The 20,052-nt window shown below is 47.9% G+C and overlaps 1 protein-coding gene across 1 annotated transcript in view; it reads right to left on the bottom strand.

Moving 5' to 3' along the window:
* The window catches only part of LOC119398705 (fatty acid synthase-like), a 108,995-nt gene that overhangs the window by 26,399 nt on the left and 62,544 nt on the right, over nt 1–20,052 (bottom strand). The window contains exon 12 of the mRNA XM_037665529.2: nt 3,909–4,082. Within this exon, the coding sequence (XP_037521457.2) occupies nt 3,909–4,082 (174 nt within the window). The remainder of the gene's footprint in view (nt 1–3,908; nt 4,083–20,052) is intronic.

Genomic DNA, 20,052 nt, shown 5'->3' on the forward strand with positions numbered 1-20,052 from the left:
AAAATAAACTGCCATTTCTTCTGGGTCACAGATAAGCATAAATTCCATGGATAGCAAGAGAAAGTAGCGCATTACGGCTTAACGTTCCACTCAGAGCGGACACAGATCTTACGGCACCGTCGATGAAAACCTCTATAGTGTCAACGACCGTTAACCGCCTTGAGGTGTATACGACTCTGGAATTCCCTTCACAAACTGCGCTATGTAATGAGTAATACATCACTTTAGCAGCTAGGTCTTCAATGCGGTGGCCTGGAGGGTCTTGGAAACTGCATTGTATACAAGGCATATATCCTTTGTCCTATCTCTAATGAGCATAATTTGTTAAAAGGGTCCCAATTGTTATAAAAGAAAAGTCTGTATGTGTGTATTTCTGGTGAACAGTTTTGGCTCCAGGTATTCCAGTTGCATGAATTTCGACAGTAGCTTACCAGCTTCTGCGAACAGTGCCAGTTACATCTTCAATATTTCACGTGCTACGCGCTTTGTAACCAGCGCAAAAAGTCTGGTGCACTGTGCTTACATTCAAAATATTTCAGAGTCTCCTCGCAAAAGATGACGGAGGAGGAGTTCCTTTAAAAAAAGGCGTTTATTCGGAGCGAACGTCCCAAGCCATTGGCGTAGGTTTCATTACCAAAGCAGTGAATTTCTAGAATGTCATCTGGTCGTGAGATATGGTAAAGTTGACGAGTTACCAGCAGCGGACGTACGAAGAACAATTAAAATAAACTGCCATTTCTTCTGGGTCACAGATAAGCATAAATTCCATGGATAGCAAGAGAAAGTAGCGCATTACGGCTTAACGTTCCACTCAGAGCGGACACAGATCTTACGGCACCGTCGATGAAAACCTCTATGGTGTCAACGACCGTTAACCGCCTTGAGGTGTATACGACTCTGGAATTCCCTTCACAAACTGCGCTATGTAATGAGTAATACATCACTTTAGCAGCTAGGTCTTCAATGCGGTGGCCTGGAGGGTCTTGGAAACTGCATTGTATACAAGGCATATATCCTTTGTCCTATCTCTAATGAGCATAATTTGTTAAAAGGGTCCCAATTGTTATAAAAGAAAAGTCTGTATGTGTGTATTTCTAGTGAACAGTTTTGGCTCCAGGTATTCCAGTTGCATGAATTTCGACAGTAGCTTACCAGCTTCTGCGAACAGTGCCAGTTACATCTTCAATATTTCACGTGCTACGCGCTTTGTAACCAGCGCAAAAAGTCTGGTGCACTGTGCTTACATTCAAAATATTTCAGAGTCTCCTCGCAAAAGATGACGGAGGAGGAGTTCCTTTAAAAAAAGGCGTTTATTCGGAGCGAACGTCCCAAGCCATTGGCGTAGGTTTCATTACCAAAGCAGTGAATTTCTAGAATGTCATCTGGTCGTGAGATATGGTAAAGTTGACGAGTTACCAGCAGCGGACGTACGAAGAACAATTAAAATAAACTGCCATTTCTTCTGGGTCACAGATAAGCATAAATTCCATGGATAGCAAGAGAAAGTAGCGCATTACGGCTTAACGTTCCACTCAGAGCGGACACAGATCTTACGGCACCGTCGATGAAAACCTCTATGGTGTCAACGACCGTTAACCGCCTTGAGGTGTATACGACTCTGGAATTCCCTTCACAAACTGCGCTATGTAATGAGTAATACATCACTTTAGCAGCTAGGTCTTCAATGCGGTGGCCTGGAGGGTCTTGGAAACTGCATTGTATACAAGGCATATATCCTTTGTCCTATCTCTAATGAGCATAATTTGTTAAAAGGGTCCCAATTGTTATAAAAGAAAAGTCTGTATGTGTGTATTTCTAGTGAACAGTTTTGGCTCCAGGTATTCCAGTTGCATGAATTTCGACAGTAGCTTACCAGCTTCTGCGAACAGTGCCAGTTACATCTTCAATATTTCACGTGCTACGCGCTTTGTAACCAGCGCAAAAAGTCTGGTGCACTGTGCTTACATTCAAAATATTCAGAGTCTCCTCGCAAAAGATGACGGAGGAGGAGTTCCTTTAAAAAAAGGCGTTTATTCGGAGCGAACGTCCCAAGCCATTGGCGTAGGTTTCATTACCAAAGCAGTGAATTTCTAGAATGTCATCTGGTCGTGAGATATGGTAAAGTTGACGAGTTACCAGCAGCGGACGTACGAAGAACAATTAAAATAAACTGCCATTTCTTCTGGGTCACAGATAAGCATAAATTCCATGGATAGCAAGAGAAAGTAGCGCATTACGGCTTAACGTTCCACTCAGAGCGGACACAGATCTTACGGCACCGTCGATGAAAACCTCTATGGTGTCAACGACCGTTAACCGCCTTGAGGTGTATACGACTCTGGAATTCCCTTCACAAACTGCGCTATGTAATGAGTAATACATCACTTTAGCAGCTAGGTCTTCAATGCGGTGGCCTGGAGGGTCTTGGAAACTGCATTGTATACAAGGCATATATCCTTTGTCCTATCTCTAATGAGCATAATTTGTTAAAAGGGTCCCAATTGTTATAAAAGAAAAGTCTGTATGTGTGTATTTCTAGTGAACAGTTTTGGCTCCAGGTATTCCAGTTGCATGAATTTCGACAGTAGCTTACCAGCTTCTGCGAACAGTGCCAGTTACATCTTCAATATTTCACGTGCTACGCGCTTTGTAACCAGCGCAAAAAGTCTGGTGCACTGTGCTTACATTCAAAATATTTCAGAGTCTCCTCGCAAAAGATGACGGAGGAGGAGTTCCTTTAAAAAAAGGCGTTTATTCGGAGCGAACGTCCCAAGCCATTGGCGTAGGTTTCATTACCAAAGCAGTGAATTTCTAGAATGTCATCTGGTCGTGAGATATGGTAAAGTTGACGAGTTACCAGCAGCGGACGTACGAAGAACAATTAAAATAAACTGCCATTTCTTCTGGGTCACAGATAAGCATAAATTCCATGGATAGCAAGAGAAAGTAGCGCATTACGGCTTAACGTTCCACTCAGAGCGGACACAGATCTTACGGCACCGTCGATGAAAACCTCTATGGTGTCAACGACCGTTAACCGCCTTGAGGTGTATACGACTCTGGAATTCCCTTCACAAACTGCGCTATGTAATGAGTAATACATCACTTTAGCAGCTAGGTCTTCAATGCGGTGGCCTGGAGGGTCTTGGAAACTGCATTGTATACAAGGCATATATCCTTTGTCCTATCTCTAATGAGCATAATTTGTTAAAAGGGTCCCAATTGTTATAAAAGAAAAGTCTGTATGTGTGTATTTCTAGTGAACAGTTTTGGCTCCAGGTATTCCAGTTGCATGAATTTCGACAGTAGCTTACCAGCTTCTGCGAACAGTGCCAGTTACATCTTCAATATTTCACGTGCTACGCGCTTTGTAACCAGCGCAAAAAGTCTGGTGCACTGTGCTTACATTCAAAATATTTCAGTCTCCTCGCAAAAGATGACGGAGGAGGAGTTCCTTTAAAAAAAAAGGCGTTTATTCGGAGCGAACGTCCCAAGCCATTGGCGTAGGTTTCATTAGCAAAGCAGTGAATTTCTAGAATGTCATCTGGTCGGATATACAAAGATGCAGAAATCATTTGGTCCTTCGTAGCAACCCATCCAAGTTCAGCTGCTCATTATTCGCTGGACGATGAAGGTTAATGAAGCATTTCAGCGTGCTGAATGACCACGGGGATAAACACCGAGTCGGACAAAATACGTCTGCCTCACTATTACGCTATAACAAAGATGGCGGAAGTGGCCAGTGGAGCTCACTTCAAATACACCTATAGCACTTCAAAAAGCTTGCACGCATTGGTTAGTGCAGTAATGCTCCATGAACGTGAAGATTTTTAGTCAACAGTGACTACTTGTCCCTGTGGCACGTGGTTTAAGTTCCAAATAAGCTACATAGCTTCACACGCACTCACCTTCAACAGTCGTGGATGCCACCATCTTTCCGTGAGCCTTTGGGTCTATGGCGCACGACTGAATTCTCACGGGCAACAGGAAGGTGCGCAGTGGTGAGGCAAGGGCGCAGAACTGGAGCATGGTGTCCACGAATGTGACCCAGTTATTCTCCCACCTCAGTTTCCCGAAGTGCACTGCGGGGATGGGACGTAATATCAGTCTCGAGGAGACATGCTCATTTAGAAACTACTTTGACATGATTACATTTATTCTTCATTAATTGTATATGTACGGCTCTGGGTGCAATGGCGTGGTGAAAACCAGGACAACGATCTAGGAGATAGAAATCAGCAGCGCCATTCCGTACTAGAAATTCCACCGGACACCCTTCCTTGGTACACCCGCTCGATCCATCTAGCCCGTAAATGAATTTGTCGGGACTAGGTCCAAGAACCACGAAACGCGCGTTTTCCAGCCTATAATCTGACATTCACGACATGTGGCAGTCATACCCAGGAACGAAGGATTCGGTGGAAGAGATAGTAGAGTTGATACGCGAAAGGCACAACAGACATGCATTTTTTAGACGACGAGCTTGAAGGACAATACTGCAATTCCTACATTCGAATAGGGCCTCATTGTTTTACCTGTGGTCCGCACTTCGGCCCATATATGCATTTTATTGACACCACGTATCAGCGACCCATGCTGGCATCAAGGAGGTTTACTCAAACACACAATAACACGTAATCACACACTCATGTTGACGTAAACAGGAATAGATAGAATATTTGTTTACTTTTAATTTATTGTATTCACCCATTTACGTGCCTTGCAGACCCATTTTCGCGTTCCATAGGGGGGGGGGGGGGCAAGGTAGCCGCACTAACAAATATGCAGAATATAACATTGGTGAAATACAGTGATACGCCATACACAGTAAAGAAAAAAAACACATAAGCCTGTGGGCACTGGGCATTGTTTGTTATTTGAAAATGTTCAATTGCCAAACAACAACATCGTGATTATTTATGTAACGGACGTTTCTCGGTAGTGACTTCAAATGGTGCATTGCCAAAAGTGGTGAACGACTATAGTCATTAGTGCATGTCAAGAAGACTTGGGACTCAAATGGGTGACCAAAATGCTGAAAAATATTATGAGCTGCATCGATGAGGAGATTCGCGTGAGAGTAATTTATCATTATTTTAATTAAAGCGCATAGAATGTAATAACAGCGCTTATAGAAAAACCAAGATGCCTAAGCGCCAGTAGCAGAAAGAAGCGCAAGAGCGTCACTCGCAAATGTTTTTGTTCGCAGGAATACAGCAGAAAATATACAAGCGCACTACAAATGTGCAAAAAGCATTGCCTCACATAATCATTACATATGAAACACTAGGGCATTGCAAAGCCATTTATTAATAAGCAGGGAACTACAAAATTCAAATTCAGATTTGTGGAAAACCACAGACGTGTCGCTAACGCACAACTCGCCTTTCATTATGATTCACGAAGCTTCCATCATCCCAAGGGCCAGAGCAGCTGAGCTTTAGGCGAGAACACAACCATGGTAAAAAAACCTCGCCTTCCACGAGCAGGAATTACAAGGTGTAGGGCAAACGCACCGAAAATTGTTTCGAATAGAAAGTTCGTTCACAAGGATGGCTTGGCGGGCTAGTTGGTATTGCATCTTGAAGGCTACAGCGCACAAAGACGGGGAAAATTCAGAAGAAAGCGCAAGACCAAGCGCCGATCGGCGCTTGGTCATGTGCTTTTAAATGCGAAGCATTTCTTAGCGAACCTTTGGCACTTTGAGCGTTTCTATCTACGTATCTATCTATCTATCTATCTATCTATCTATCTATCTATCTATCTAGCCGCTTACGTTTGGGTGCTCTCATGATCGCCCCCCTAACTTCGTGTAGACCAAAATTGGCATGGGTGGGTAAGAAGATTTGACGAATATGATTGTCGGGTCATGACATGAATAACGTGAAAATCCTGTCGCGTACGTCGTCAAACCCTTTCCACTAGACACGTGTGGCACATGCCCGTTTACCACGGGCCGCGGTGTACGGGTATGCGCCACAGGTGATTGACAGTTTATATCTACCCAGGAATGGCGAGAACAGACATTGGTAACTGAAATGGGAGAGCGTTAAGGAAAACAGACTTCGGCAGCGTCGACCCGATGAATGGAAAGAATGAAAATTAGGATCCCAGCAGGAATCGAACCGAAGAATTCTGCGTGGCAATCCGGTATTTTACCACAGAGCCACGCCAGGTCTATATGCTGGTTTGAAAAACAGCCTACGCAGGCGTAATATCGGTGCAACGCCAATTGTGGTAATGGTGCTTGCTATCTAATTTTACAAGAAAGCAGTGAACACTACATGATACTCCTACGATGTGTACTCCTACGATACAGGCGTCATATCAGATTAACATCTGTGGTTCCAGTGTCGACTCCACTTTTATAGCAGTCTAATAAACATTACGCTTGTATTCCTGTGATTCAGCAAGCTACATTGAAGCATTGCTCGATCCCGGAGGAATGCTATGAAGTTACATATGATATACACATTACCGCACCATAAAGTGCACTTCGTCCGCCAGAACGACGCAGTGTCCTCTTCATTTCTTACGAGGCTGGGCGATGGCCTCATGCTGACCGAGGATGATGCCAGATTGATTGACAGCCGCTTTGTAGACTAGGCTACGTAGGCCACATACGGCCAAGTAGTCTACGAGTACGACAAGCACCATCAACTGATGTTGGTCTACGTAGCACTATCCAGGCCTACCAGCCTCGACGGCTTCAGGTTCCAACATGTCGCCGGCTCTATCGACAGACAATTTGTTGACGAAGTGACGGAGGCATCCGCGAATTCCAACAGCTCTACTATACCACATACTTCTACACATGGACCCCTCGTCCCCACGATCACGACCGGATCCTATGACAAGTCATGACCAGTTGCTGGTGCTCTCTGATCACGGTGATGATGCCCTTGTTCAAGAACTGCCAAGAACTTCTTCCACACATGCACACGGGTTCGTGAAACGTGCGTGCTTTCTCGGGACACGTATAAGCACTACATATCAGATTACCGCTTCTGGCGTTGCTAATGCCCACGTTGCCCTTGGCAGCGTTAACCAACCGTAAACAACTGGTTGTATAACACATATGCGGCTCTTCAACATAAAATTTATACAAATCAAGTACAAAATTTATACAAATCTTTAGCGTCATATTGTAACGTGTCGCTCAGTAAAAAAATTTCACGGCACAGTCACGTTCCATCCGCATGCTTCGCATAACATCGACTCCCACGTACGTGGGATCTTCCGAATTTTTTTTCTGTTGTCGCCGTCTTTGCGCGCTGCAGCCTTCAAGAAAGTTCGTGCTTCCTAACTCTCCCGTTCAGACTGCGACCAGTTCGGCCGATGTAAACCCGACTACAACTGAGTGGGATTTCATACACCAGGCCAACCGAGCAAGCCACAAATGACTAAGCGTGTTTTACATGGAGAGGGGCTTGGTTTTTTAGGAATGCGCATCTTCATGTGTTCCAGTGCCTCGGCCTGACCACCGCCAGGTCCCAAAGTATTCTGGCCAATGGTTCGAGCGACGAATGGGGGATCAGGCTAAATCCTTTGTGGAAAAGGAACATTTTTTTGCTTCCAGGCGAAACATATTACAGCAGCTAACACAAGTGAAACGCTTCGGGTTACACACATGGTTTTTCTAGCTTGTGTTTGTGAGAGTGTTCTTATTACCGGCGCTTATCTTGAGGAGCACCGACGCGGTGTGCAGACGCGGAAGCGGTGCCACACTATTTCGCCACCTCCCCCCCCCCCCAAATTCTAATGCACAGAGGCACAGAGGAGCCCTCAGGTTCGAAGAAGGTTGCTGAACCGCACTCGGCGTCCCAAGAGGGTGGTATAGGGCACAGGCCGATGCGTCGGAGGCTGTTCTGGACGTATTACGGGTGGCGCGCAGGGGTTTGTAGTGTTTGACGGCTTCAGTTGGTTGATATAAACGTGAACGTCCTTCCCGTTAATTTGCGGGGTGAATGTTCTGTTGTCGAGACGACAGACTTATTATGGTCTGGTCCGGAGTAAATAAGTAGGTTGGAAAGGCACACGTGCAGTGTCATCGCTGACGAAGGCATTTGTGCATATTGCCAGGTCCTTAAATACGAACGTAGTCGGCTTGGTGTGACGTGCCGCTGGTGATGGGCGCAGGGCAGACATTGTGCGACGGAGCCGGGCGACAAAGTCTGTAGGGTCCGAGCTGGCGATGTCGGGAGTTGAAGCGGTGTGAAGTTTCCCCGGTAGGCGAAGTGGCTCCCCGCTGAAAAGTTCTACGGACGTGGCCTGAATGTCTGGCTTGAAAGTGGCGCGCAGACTTAGAGGGACGGCCGGGAGAGCCGCGAGCCAGGTTGAGTTGGGGCGGCACATGATGGCTGCCTTGAGCTGTCGGTGGAAACGCTCAGCCATCCCGTTGGCGAAGGGGGTTAGCTGGTGGTCCATAAACGCTCGAACCCGATCGAGAGCCTGAGGAGCCTGTAGAGTTGAGAGTGGAATTGCCGTCCTTGATCGGTTGTGACGCGACGAGGAGTGCCGAAGCAGCATATACAGCCGAAGAAGGCTGAGGAGACGTCTTCTGAGGTAATCGTTTCGGGCGGCCATACCTCGGGCCATCGAGTGCAACGATCAATGGCGGTGAGGCAATAGCGGTAAGGCCAGGCTGGTAGAAGGGGGTCAATAGTGTCGACGTGGACGTGTTGAACCGTTCCGACGGCAGCCCCGAGCGGCGAAGGGACGTGCCGGGTGGTTTTGGGGCGTTGGCATTGAGTGGACGTGCATACCCAGATGCGGCAGTCACGTTGCGTAGGCGCATAGAAGCGCGAATGTTGGGATGACTGAGGTTGTCAACTGGTTGAAAAGACTGCGGCGATGCAGAGAAGGAACATATGGTCTCACTGGTCCGGTGGATATGTCGCAGTAGAGTGTCCGTCAACCCGGGGACGGCAGCTTGTTGAAGTTGAAGAGAAGAGCCATTCTGGAGAAGCTGCTGGAGTTTGGCGTCCATTTTCTGAGCGTTGGCGAGGGCGTCAGCAGACAAGGGCGGAAACTCGACAGCGGAGACGCGGGAGAGGGCGTCAGAGACCACGTTATCCTGCCGCTGACGTGTTGGATGTCTGTAGTAAATTGAGCGATAAAGGACAGGTGGTTCTGCATGACCGGTGGATGTTTTTCGCGGCGTTGGGAGAAGGCGTAAGTGATAGGCTTATGGTCGGTGTAGATGGTACATCGCTGTGCCTCGAGGATGTGGCGGAAGTGCCGGACTGCTTCGTAGATGGCAAGAAGCTCTCTATGGTAGGCTGGCCAAGTCGTCCCTTCAGGGGCCGAAGTTGCATCGGCAATGCTGCCGGAAGACGAGGGCGTCTTTGGACTGGAAAGTTTCTTGGAAAAGGGCGCCAACGGGCACCAGTTTCTGCCCAAGCGCTGCATGAGGGAGGGTCCAACGGTGGTGCTAGAATCATCGGTAAATAGGCCCAACGGAGCCTCTGGCTGAGGATGAGTGAGCAGAGTGGCGTTGCGGAGGGCAGTTTTGCAGTCATAGAGTTTCTCAAGGACACCTAGAGGGAAATCTGGCGTCGCCGTCTGTGGGAATTTCTTAAGGGGCGCTGTGCCTTCAAGAGTCACGGTCGCCAGCGCCCCGAGGCCATGTCATTTAAATCGTGCTGTACATGAATGGGTATCGTGATACTCTGACCTGCCATTTACGTTCATCATACAGTCATGTTATGTCATACCAATTTCGGTATACATCCCAATGACGAAACGGCCAGGAGAGCACAAAGTCGTAGGCGGCTAAATAGATACTCAACGGCTCAACGTCGCAGAAGTTGGCTAAGAAATGCTTCGCATTTAATTTTCTACTCCGAGTAGGACGGCGCTGAAGCGCGATTTCGCGAAGGCGTTCGTCAAATTGACGCGCTCGTCTCGCCAACCGCACGTCAATCGCACCTGAAATCGCGCATGCGGTTCCACCTTAGAGAGCCAGCGTGACAGCTAAAATAGTGATCCTAAGTAGGGTGCCTTGATGTGCGTGTTCTCCGGGCGCGGGCGCTGAGGCACACTAATCATGAGGGATGCAAGATGCCGCACTACGAACCTGAACACAACTGAACAAAAAAATTGTGGCTTCAATGCCCGCTGTGAAGGTGGTTGGACAGCGAAACTTTATCAAATACCATACATGCTGATAGATGGTGGGGGAGGGTATGTTTTATTATTACTTTAGAGTAATGGTAGTGATAATTGCTTTGTGGTCGCTGTGGTAGTCCGTGATTGGTTCCGCGACCATTTTTCAGCAAGACGATTTTGTTCCTTTCGTCGAGCATTCTATTCACGCTGTTCTTCTGGTGTTATTTTCGTGGTCTACCCATGGAGAATGAACTGAATGAGTTGATAGAGGGGTCTCCTTTTTAATATGTAAGTAAGAACCACCCACGGTAAAAAAGAAGGGCCGTTTGACGTCATTGGAAGCTCCCGTATGAAGTATAAAGCAGCTGCAACGTAATATTTACCGGGATCGCGTGGGAGGATGTTCCCATTGTTCACAGCCGCCTTGCCATCCAGCATGCGGTTTTGATGCTTGTTTAGCGGTTTTCTTTATTGAAACGAATACTGAGCTCTATGCTGCAGACCTGATAGCAAAGAAAGATATGCCGTTTGCCTTCAATTGTTAAAGGCCCCTAAACCACCCAGAGGTCCAAATTTAGTTTTGACGTTGCAGTTGTGCACGAGTCTACAGCGAGCGCTTTCGTCTGTCTACCTCGGCGAATGCCCTTCCTCAGCAGCCGAGGTGAAAACGCAAGGAACGCGAGCATCAGCTAGCACAGGAGCACGCGAGCGCGAGCGTGTTGGTAGTTCAGGGGCCTGATGTTTCGGCCCTCTGAAAAAAATTACACCATTTCCCAAACCACCGGTAAGCTAAATTCCACGACCTCGCTGTGCCGTCAATAAAGGTGTTTCTCTCTCTCTCTCTCTCTCTCCCGCTAAAGGGGACCATGAGGCGATGCGAAGCCGGAGCACTTGCACGATCGCGTTCCGTTGGCTTTCGTTGGGCATGCTATAGGCACCCTGCAATGCAGTTTCCGAGATACGATGGTAGCGCCAGAAAACACAGCCTAGCGAGTAGACGCAGCAAAATCGAGTGTCTATCCTCCGCATCCTTTATGTTCAGAAACGCTCCTTGACTTGAACATGACTTGCCATCGCCTCAATGCAGTGAGTTTGAAACGCGTCTGTAGCGTTTCTGCTGCCTTGGCACAGCCTGAAAAGAGCGCGTTCTAAACGCGTTTGTGCTGCATTGAAGGCGGTGGCAACATCCCTGAGGTGGTTACGAACGCACGTAGGAAGCGTTCGTTGAAAGAGGCGCCCAGAAGGGAGACACTTGAGCGCGTCGATGTGTCCAGCGAGCGTTTCATTTTCTTGGTATCCCTGGCGGCTGGTGCCCTCAACACTCAGGCGTTCGATAAGAGCTCCATCGCGCCCTCTGGTCAGTGACGGGTGCCTATACTCGCGGACAACTTTTGTTGGCAATGAAGGGAAAGCTACGGGGCGGAGCGTCTGCACATGTACTGCTACGCGTAGTAGTCCTGTCTGGCGCGCGTCTCGTTACGCCGTGGAAAGTGATGGCTAGCGTTGCATTTCGACGCAAACGCAGCTTAGCGTCTAAGGTATGGGTAAAAGGCGCGACTTTTTCACGCACGCAAAAACGCAAAGTGACAACGTATAAAGTAAAAGAAATACATATTTCTCGCTTGTGAGCGCTGCGTTCCGTCTCAAAAAGCTACATGTAGAAAATTAAGGAGTATTTTATATATCTCACGCAGAAAATACGGACGCAATTGTGGGACTACATTCATTAGCGGTAGGATACGTGCATTGTGGCTCTGTAGCCTTCGTTTCATTGCCAAGAAAAGTTGTCCGCGAGTATACCGACCTCGCGTCGTGGAACGCGAAGAGGAACGCTATGCGCGTCTTGTCTTCCCTCTAGCCCGGCCGTTAATTCTCACAGGGCGAGCGGGGAACGCGGTCGACAGGCATGCGAGAGGGGGGCAGCGTAGGAGAGGAGAGAGAGGGGGAGGGGACGCGCATGCGCTGGTGCTCATCGCGGCGTTGCGCAGTAGAGAATTTCGGCATGTCTAGCCCGCGTTTCAGAGGAAGAGTGGAAAGGGGGAGGGGAGAGTGGAATGGAGAGGGAAAGCGGAGAGGGGAGGGAGCGGGGAAGAGGTCAGGAGGAATGGTGAGGGTGAGTGGAGAGGAGGTGTGTGGAGAGGGTATGCGCATGTGCAGTAAGGGTGGTCACGCCGCACACCACCACCACCACCGGATTGAACTCCGTCATAAGATACTTCGCATCTAAAAAATTGGCCGCGTATCTGCGTGCTTCGCTGCAAATGTCGTGTAAAGACGATAGAAGAGGCGCTGTGTGAGATATGGACGCCATCTGGCAATACGTCGGGAAACATGAGTGCTGTGTTGCGTGCTGGTAGTCCCGGCGCAGCAGCAGGCGAAGACCGGCGGTGACCAACGCGACCGGCGGGGACGCCAGCCAGCCCGAAAACGCGGTTTGGCGCGAAGCGCTGAAGCAGAGAAACGTCCGCACTCAACGAGTACTCTCCACACACTCTTTTATTTACACGTCGCCTGGGTAAAACAGGAACGCCAGAGCGGCGCCCACAACCGGCAGCCTGAAGGCCGCCCACAACGCTGCTTTTTCATTTTTTAAATATTTTTTTCACCTTCTTGGCCTTCTCAAAACTAAAGTTTTCAGCACCAACCCATGGCATTCGTACAGTGCAACAGAACCGAAACCGAAACACAACAATGAGCTCGTGCGAAGGGCACGGAGGAAGGCAAATTTCAGCGCAGTCGCATTTTCAGCTTTGTTGAAACAGCGCTCACTAGACGACGACGAAGTAAAAGAAGGCACAGGACAGGCGCTGCCTGTCCTGTGCCTTCTTTTACTTCGTCGTCGTCTAGTGAGCGCTGTTTCAACAAAGATGAACGCATACCAACTCGCTCAAGCTTCCATTCTTATGCATTTTCAGCGCAGCTTAAGAAACGAGGGTCCTTAAAATTACGTATGTATGCATTTTCTATTAAAGGAACACGCCACCTAATACTGACCTAGTGATGTTGCGCCTCAGATATGCATGATATTTACTTTTTGATCGACAACGTTCACAAGTATGAACAGCCGTACCAGTTCAAGACGGCTGGCCCTTGGGCAAGTGGTTCAACTTTGGCCGAGTGGCTGAATCGAGGGACGTGCCGACAAACAGAAAGACAGACAGAAAGACAGACAGACCAAAATTTCTGCGTTTAAGTTCCCCAAGAAAGACTATCGTCTTTAAATACCGTGGCAGGGTAGAGGCATGCAGCTTCGCGGTTAAAATTACCTCATCTGACATCCGTCGTAAAGCACCACCTGAACGGTACACTACAGCAGGCTCGAATGCCAGCCAACAGAGGAGAGTGCGGCGAACGACTGGATCAGGCGGCGCGCATCTGACTGGCATTGAAAATAAAATCGAGGTGCTGATTCTTGAAACACGGAGTCAATGATTCCAAACACGGAAGAGCACGCCTAGCTTAAGTCATCGTCAAAAGCCTCCATAGATGGTCTGGTTGCATTGCATAGTTAGCATGCCTATCCAAGTTGTTTTACCAGTAACCTACAACATCAAAAGTACTGCAAAAAAGGAAATGAACTTTCCAATTCATCCTTTAAGCGGATAAATAAAAGATAAAGAAAATGCTTGGACTGTTGGCATCTAAATGTCTGCTACGAATTCAAAACTAAGCAAGGCGCAGGCTCAACCAAATGGTTTTTAATTTATTCTTGGGGTTTAACGTCGTAAAAACACGATATATTTATGACGGACGCCGTAGTGGAGGGAAATTTCGACCCCCTAGGGTTCTTTAACGTGCACCTAAATCTGAGTACACGGGCCTCATGAATTTTTGCCTCCATCGTAAATGCGGCCGCCGCGGCTGGGATTCGATCTCGCGACCTTCGGGATCACCATAACCATTAGACCACCATAGGTTCAACCAAATGAAGCACTGAGAACCATAGTCATGAATCAGGCCCGTAGCCAGGGGGGGGGGGCGCCTGGGGGCGCGGCCCCCCTCCCCCCGAAATTTTGATGGCACCTGGGTTTTTATCGAAAATAAATAAGGAAAATAGGCGTTTTTCTCAAATAGTCAAGGCTTTCAGCAAGTGCCCCCCCCCCCCCACCGAAAAACATTCCTGGCTACGGCCCTGTCATGAATGAATCAATGAATGAAAAATTCACACAGAATCCCATTGAGGAGTTGTCTAATTTATGCGTAAGTATTGTTTTATTGTAAGTATATAGGAGTGGCCGAATATCAAACTTTCAACTTCGAAGCGAATTGGAATAATGGCAACCAAGTCGAATCGTATCCAATATTTTTCGAATATTATCGAATATGAATAGTACAGCCGCTAACTTGCAGGAAAACATTTGTTTTTCACCAACCACACATGCAAAAATAAGTTTTTTGTACAGCAAATAACACAGAGGCAATTTATTTATCGTATAACACTACTGCTTGAGGGAACAACATATGCGGTTATTTAATGTCGTCATGAACGATAGATAGCAGCTTGGTACGTTGGGGAAACAGCGACTCCGTTGTGCATGTCATCAATCCTCCAGACAACGAAAACAGCCGCTCACTCGGCACCCTAGCGCTGATGTCTAAGTCTTGGAACTTGCAGTTCTCCGCGCTGCACTTTGTGTCGTGAATCGCGAACCGCAGCGATGGTCGATTTTCAGCGACTCTAAAGCAGCCCTCCTACTATCTCTGTTATCACCCCTGCGGCATGAACCGTACGAACAACTGGTATTCGACATCAGACAGCTCATTCATACCTTATCTGAGGAAAGACACAAAGTGATATTTCAATGGCTACCAAGTCACTGCGGCGTGATTGGCAACGAACATGCCAATAATGCTGCTTGGTCAGCCTTGCAAGGTGGCAAGGACGAGGCTATACCCCTGTCAAGGTTTGATGCTGCAGCCATGCTTCGAATGATCTTACAGGACATTATGCACTCTACATTGAATACAGAAAGTAGCCAAAACTATCGGCAACAGCACCTGAACGCGTTGCTACGGTTTCAAATACCGACGGGACTCCGCCGAAGATAGGCCAATCTACTATGCTGGTTATGGCTAAGAGTGGCTTTCACAAAGTCATTTTCGCTTCGTATAGGGATGGCCGACAACACTCCTTGCGACGTCTGCAGTAGCTAGGAGACCTTGCAGCATATCTTCTGCGACTGTCCTCGCTAGGCTGTGCAGAGACGATCACTCGCAGCTGCTCTCGCTTGGCTTGACAACAGACTGGTGTCGCTAGCTACTATCTTCCAATGTCATTCCGAAAAGTCATCGAGGATTCAAGCAGCCAAGACACTGTTAAACTTTCAAAGGACAACACACTTGCCCGAGCTGCTGTAGACTCGTAATGAGGCCGTATACCGCACAAGACTACCGCTATGCTCGGTGACGTTATGTGTGTGTGTGCTCCCCTCTCTTTCTCGCTTTCTTTGGTCTTGTTTCAGTCTCCCCCATCCCTTTCTCCTGTGCAGCGTTGCATATCGGTTATGCTCAACTGGTTAACATCCCTGCCTTTCCACTCTCTCCTGTTGTCCTTCCTTCCTTGTCATCATAGTTTAATGCACTAAGCTTGCTTTCTCTGTTGGGAGGAGCAGCGACAGGTGATCGGCCCGATGTTCACTGCAGGTGCTTCATCTTAGAATAACCCAGAATAATGCTGGGGTTCCTCACTCATTGACATTTCGTGTTCATTTTGCAATGCCTGCCCACTTCTTTTGGTGGTTTTGTTCACTATAATGTCGGCACTCTATTGCAACCATATGCTTGGCCTCAAGACAGTGCCGTCCTCTAACCACTACACCTGAATACAGGCATCTGCAGAAGCGCACGTGTGTATGGGGGGGGGGGGGGGCAGATGTGGCAGTTGAAACTTTGTCTACTTGAGTGTGACAGTTTGCGAAATTTAGCCCACGTAATTCTTTCTTGCTGATTTCACTATTTTTATGAAGTCTTGTTGTGTTCGAATACTTTGAATACTTAAAATGCCTTGCGAATCGACTTCTTGAATACCGCGCTACTTGAATCAAATATTCGAGGTTTCGGATATTGACACACCATTGTTCGTGCGTTTTTAAACTTCCTGGGCTGCTGTAATCCTTAGAACGTTGTTTTCGGATGGCACTGACATGGCGTCTGTCATCTATCTAGACTTCTTCAGTTTCTGAAATGAAACATATATAGAGGAGGCTTCGATATCGAGATTAGAAGTTTCAATATCGCCTTGATCGTCGGGGCCTTCAACTCCGATTATTAATATCTCAAGTTACACATTTTTGGGGATTGCTAATAAATGGGCATGCCACAAACTGTCGCATCCTGCAGCTTTTCCAGGTAAACTACTTCCCTCAAATTATTAGCTAGAAAGTTAATAACGGATTTTCGTTAATTATTCATTTGAATACAACTTTACATGCGACAAAGTCATTCCGCCTCGACGTAGAGTCCGTGTGCGAAGAAGACAGGTGCCTGACCATCACAGCATTTTTATAAAAATCTGTCTTGTGTAAAAAAAATTACAGCATATCCACGGGTGAATGATGAAGAGCTTAGGCGAAGCTCCTGAAGCAATCATGGTTACACCGTGAAATGTTCAGTGGTTTCGCCCAGCAGTAATCAAAGCGATACGCCGCTGTGATTACTGCACGCCATCTAGCGTGCAGGGTGCCGCTGCTTTTTTCTCTTTTTTTTCCTTTTTTTTTTCTTTTCTTCTTTTTTTTGCACACATATTGCACACATCTCTATGGGACAGCGCCATCTAGTATATCGTCACCCCACTGCAGTTTGCATGCATCTCTATGGGACAGCGCCATCTATTGAATGATACGGGAGCGCGACGGCGGGGAACGCCGCGTGGAGCGACGACCGACCAGGTGATGCTAAAAGGAGCTTCGCCCCTAAAAAACCCCGTGTATTCAAGTTTTGCAAGCGCGTATGAACGTAGATGCAGGGCAGTGGCGCAGAACCGATCCCTCTTCAAGTGCACACTTCATACCAGTGGCTATACACTTAAATGATATTTATGACGAACACGACATTAGATGGAGTGGTACCCATCTTGGTGGGTGCTAGGCCCTACCACTTTCGTGTGCCACGCGATGAAGAGCTCTCCATGGAATAATGTTTTTTTTTATGTTAGCCTTCGAGTATTTCCTTAGAAGTGCTTTTGCGCTTATTGTCGCTTTGTCATTGTAACTCTGAGTCATAACGTATGTGCCATCTCTCTCAGAACGCAATCTAATAATGCCACCATAAAGAATGTAAAGTGAATGTTTAGCCCAGCCGTTAAAAACTCGCCTTCGGACTTTGGGGGCTTGTGTTCTGGGTTCGAAGACCGGCACCATGAACAAAATGTATTTTGTTTGCTACATCTATTTATTTATGGCGATGACAGTCTCACATAACACAGGGACGGACGGACAGACATTTTTCTAGTTGAGTCGTCATAGAAATGCTGACGCATATAAAATTTCCATCTCGCCCTCTTGAAAGGGGAAGAAGCAAGGGGATAGAGGGCGGGAAGAGGAATGTTTATCGTTGCTCTCGAAGTCCTCAGACGGAGCTCGAAACAAACAATGAGGGGAGCTTGTATTAGTCGTGCAAGGTTGGAGTCAACAGTGGAGGTTGGGATCGACCTAGTCCTTCCGGTGTTTGTAGATTGGCTAAGTTATGCTAGGCTTCCGGTTAATATTATTATCGGGTTTTTGCGTCCCAAAACCACGATGTGAATATGTGAACGCCGTGTGGAGGGCTCCGGAAATTTCGACTATATGGTGTTCTTTAACGTGCGCATACAGTACACGAGGCCCTAGCATTTCGCATCGATCTAAATGCGACTGCCGCGGTCGGGATTGAACGCGCGACCTTCGGGTCAGCAGTTGAGCACCATAATCACTGTCCACAGCGGCGGACGTCCTGGCTTATTTACTCGAAGTAATTAGATCTGACTTAATTACTACTGGTTTAATTAGTGTGGACCTAATAAGTATTGGCTAAATTTAGCGTGCCCTAGTTATTATTGCCTTGATTAGTCTTGACTTGAGCATGAATCGTTTAATTAGCCACGACTTAATTATTGTTGGCTTAATTAGTCAGGCTTCAATTTATGATAAGCTTAGTTAGTTTTAACTTAGGTAAGCTTGGCAGATTTAGTATTATTTAATTAGCTAGCTCTTAGTAAACCCTGGCTTGATTAGTTTCAATAGCATGGCTTGGCTTAATTAGCTTGATCTCTCAACCATCAGGGTTACTGCATTCCGCGCCGTGCAGGAGGAGGAATAAACTTTATTAAGGGAAACCAGCAGGTTTAAGTGACCGGGCCTAGGCCTCCCATGAGGGACGTCAAGGGCTTGCCTCAACGCCGCCTCACGGGCGTGCTGGGTCGCCCAGGTTTGTTCGTCAAGAGCGGAGCTCCGCAGAGCCTCGCGGAGCATCGACGAAAGGGTCGTGGTGTTAGTGTGTGTACTGTGCCGGGCACTCCCACAGCATATGCGAAAGCGTCGCCGGGTGAGTGCCACAGCACCGGCAGTTGGGGGTAGTGCACCCGAGTACAACGAGCCCGGCGCAAAGCTCGGGCTAGAGCCTCATAAAAGCCCTTGCCCACGTACCTGGCGCCACATTTGTTGACGCAGCTCAATATCTTCAAGGCACACGTTTTGTAGCTGTCACCACACGCGATGGAGCCCTACACATGCAACCAGCGTCACTACTTCCTCCTCCGAGGACGGCTGAAGAAGTGGCCATCGCCCTGGCCACTCTAGATCCCACCTGTGACACCATTGTGTGCGACTCTCGCTCAGCCGTAATTAAACACAGCAAAGCCGCATCTCTCCTCAAGCGCTTCGCATCCTCTGCCAGGCACCACACCCAAAGACAGCATGATCTCCCTGACATGGATCCCCGCCCATGCGGGCCCTGTCCATCCACGCCTCCCCAACCTAACGAGGTCACCCACTCCATTGCGCGAGGCTTTGTCAACCGCGCCGGAACTACTGGAGACGAGATGGACACCAGGGACAACCTGACTACCTTCAATGACCTCGTTAAGACCTTTACCTCAGACGCCGAGTCTTTCCCCACCTCACCCCAAGCTCAGACGGGCACAGGCCACCACTTTGCGTCTACTACAAACAAACACGTATCCCTCCCTGCCCGCCTCCACCGCGCCGTGCAAATTGACCATTATTAAACGTAGCGCAAACCAACACGGACAAAGTAAAGTGGCAACATACACAGTTGATATTTTTTCCGGGAGTCGTCAGTGTGTGGAACGACCTCACAGCAGCCGACTCCCGTACCACCCAGTTGATGGTCTGCGCTGTGTATGTTGTCACTTACCTTGTCCGCCTTGTTTTGCGCTACGTTTAATAATGGTATATTACCAACTCGCCCAGCAAGACGTCCTTCTGAAGTGCAAATTGACGCTCGCGTTTGGGAGCGAAGCAGAAGATGAAGCAGAAGAGAACGAAGAGAGTGCGTGCCGCTACATGATGATGATAATTTCTGTTCGCACTACCCGGTGCAATGAAAAGCTTAAGCAGCTCCGCTATTCAAAATCCTTGCAGAACGTCCTTTGAGATTTGTCTAACTGACACGTAAGAGTAGAGTAGCTTCATTCCAGGTTACGTCTTTCCTACAACGCTCTTTGGGGCGTCATCGGCGTAGCATTTCTAATCTTTTTTTTTTTTTCAGGAGTCGTCAGTGTGTGGAACGACCCCACAGCACCGACTCCCGCTACCACCGAGGCGTGACTTTGGCATGAATTATCGCAAAGCGTAGATTTCCGTGACGTATGCAATCCTCCATATCGGATTTTCATCTTCCCTGAGAGGGTTTTTGAATGCCTAAGCATTTCTATGATGATTCAAAGAGAAAACTTTGTTTACGTTCGTCCGTCCGTACGCCTTTCCGTCCCTCTGACACGTAGGA

This window comes from Rhipicephalus sanguineus, chromosome 7 (genome assembly GCF_013339695.2).
Source record: "Rhipicephalus sanguineus isolate Rsan-2018 chromosome 7, BIME_Rsan_1.4, whole genome shotgun sequence".
In the NCBI taxonomy this organism is placed as follows: Eukaryota; Metazoa; Arthropoda; class Arachnida; order Ixodida; family Ixodidae; genus Rhipicephalus; species Rhipicephalus sanguineus.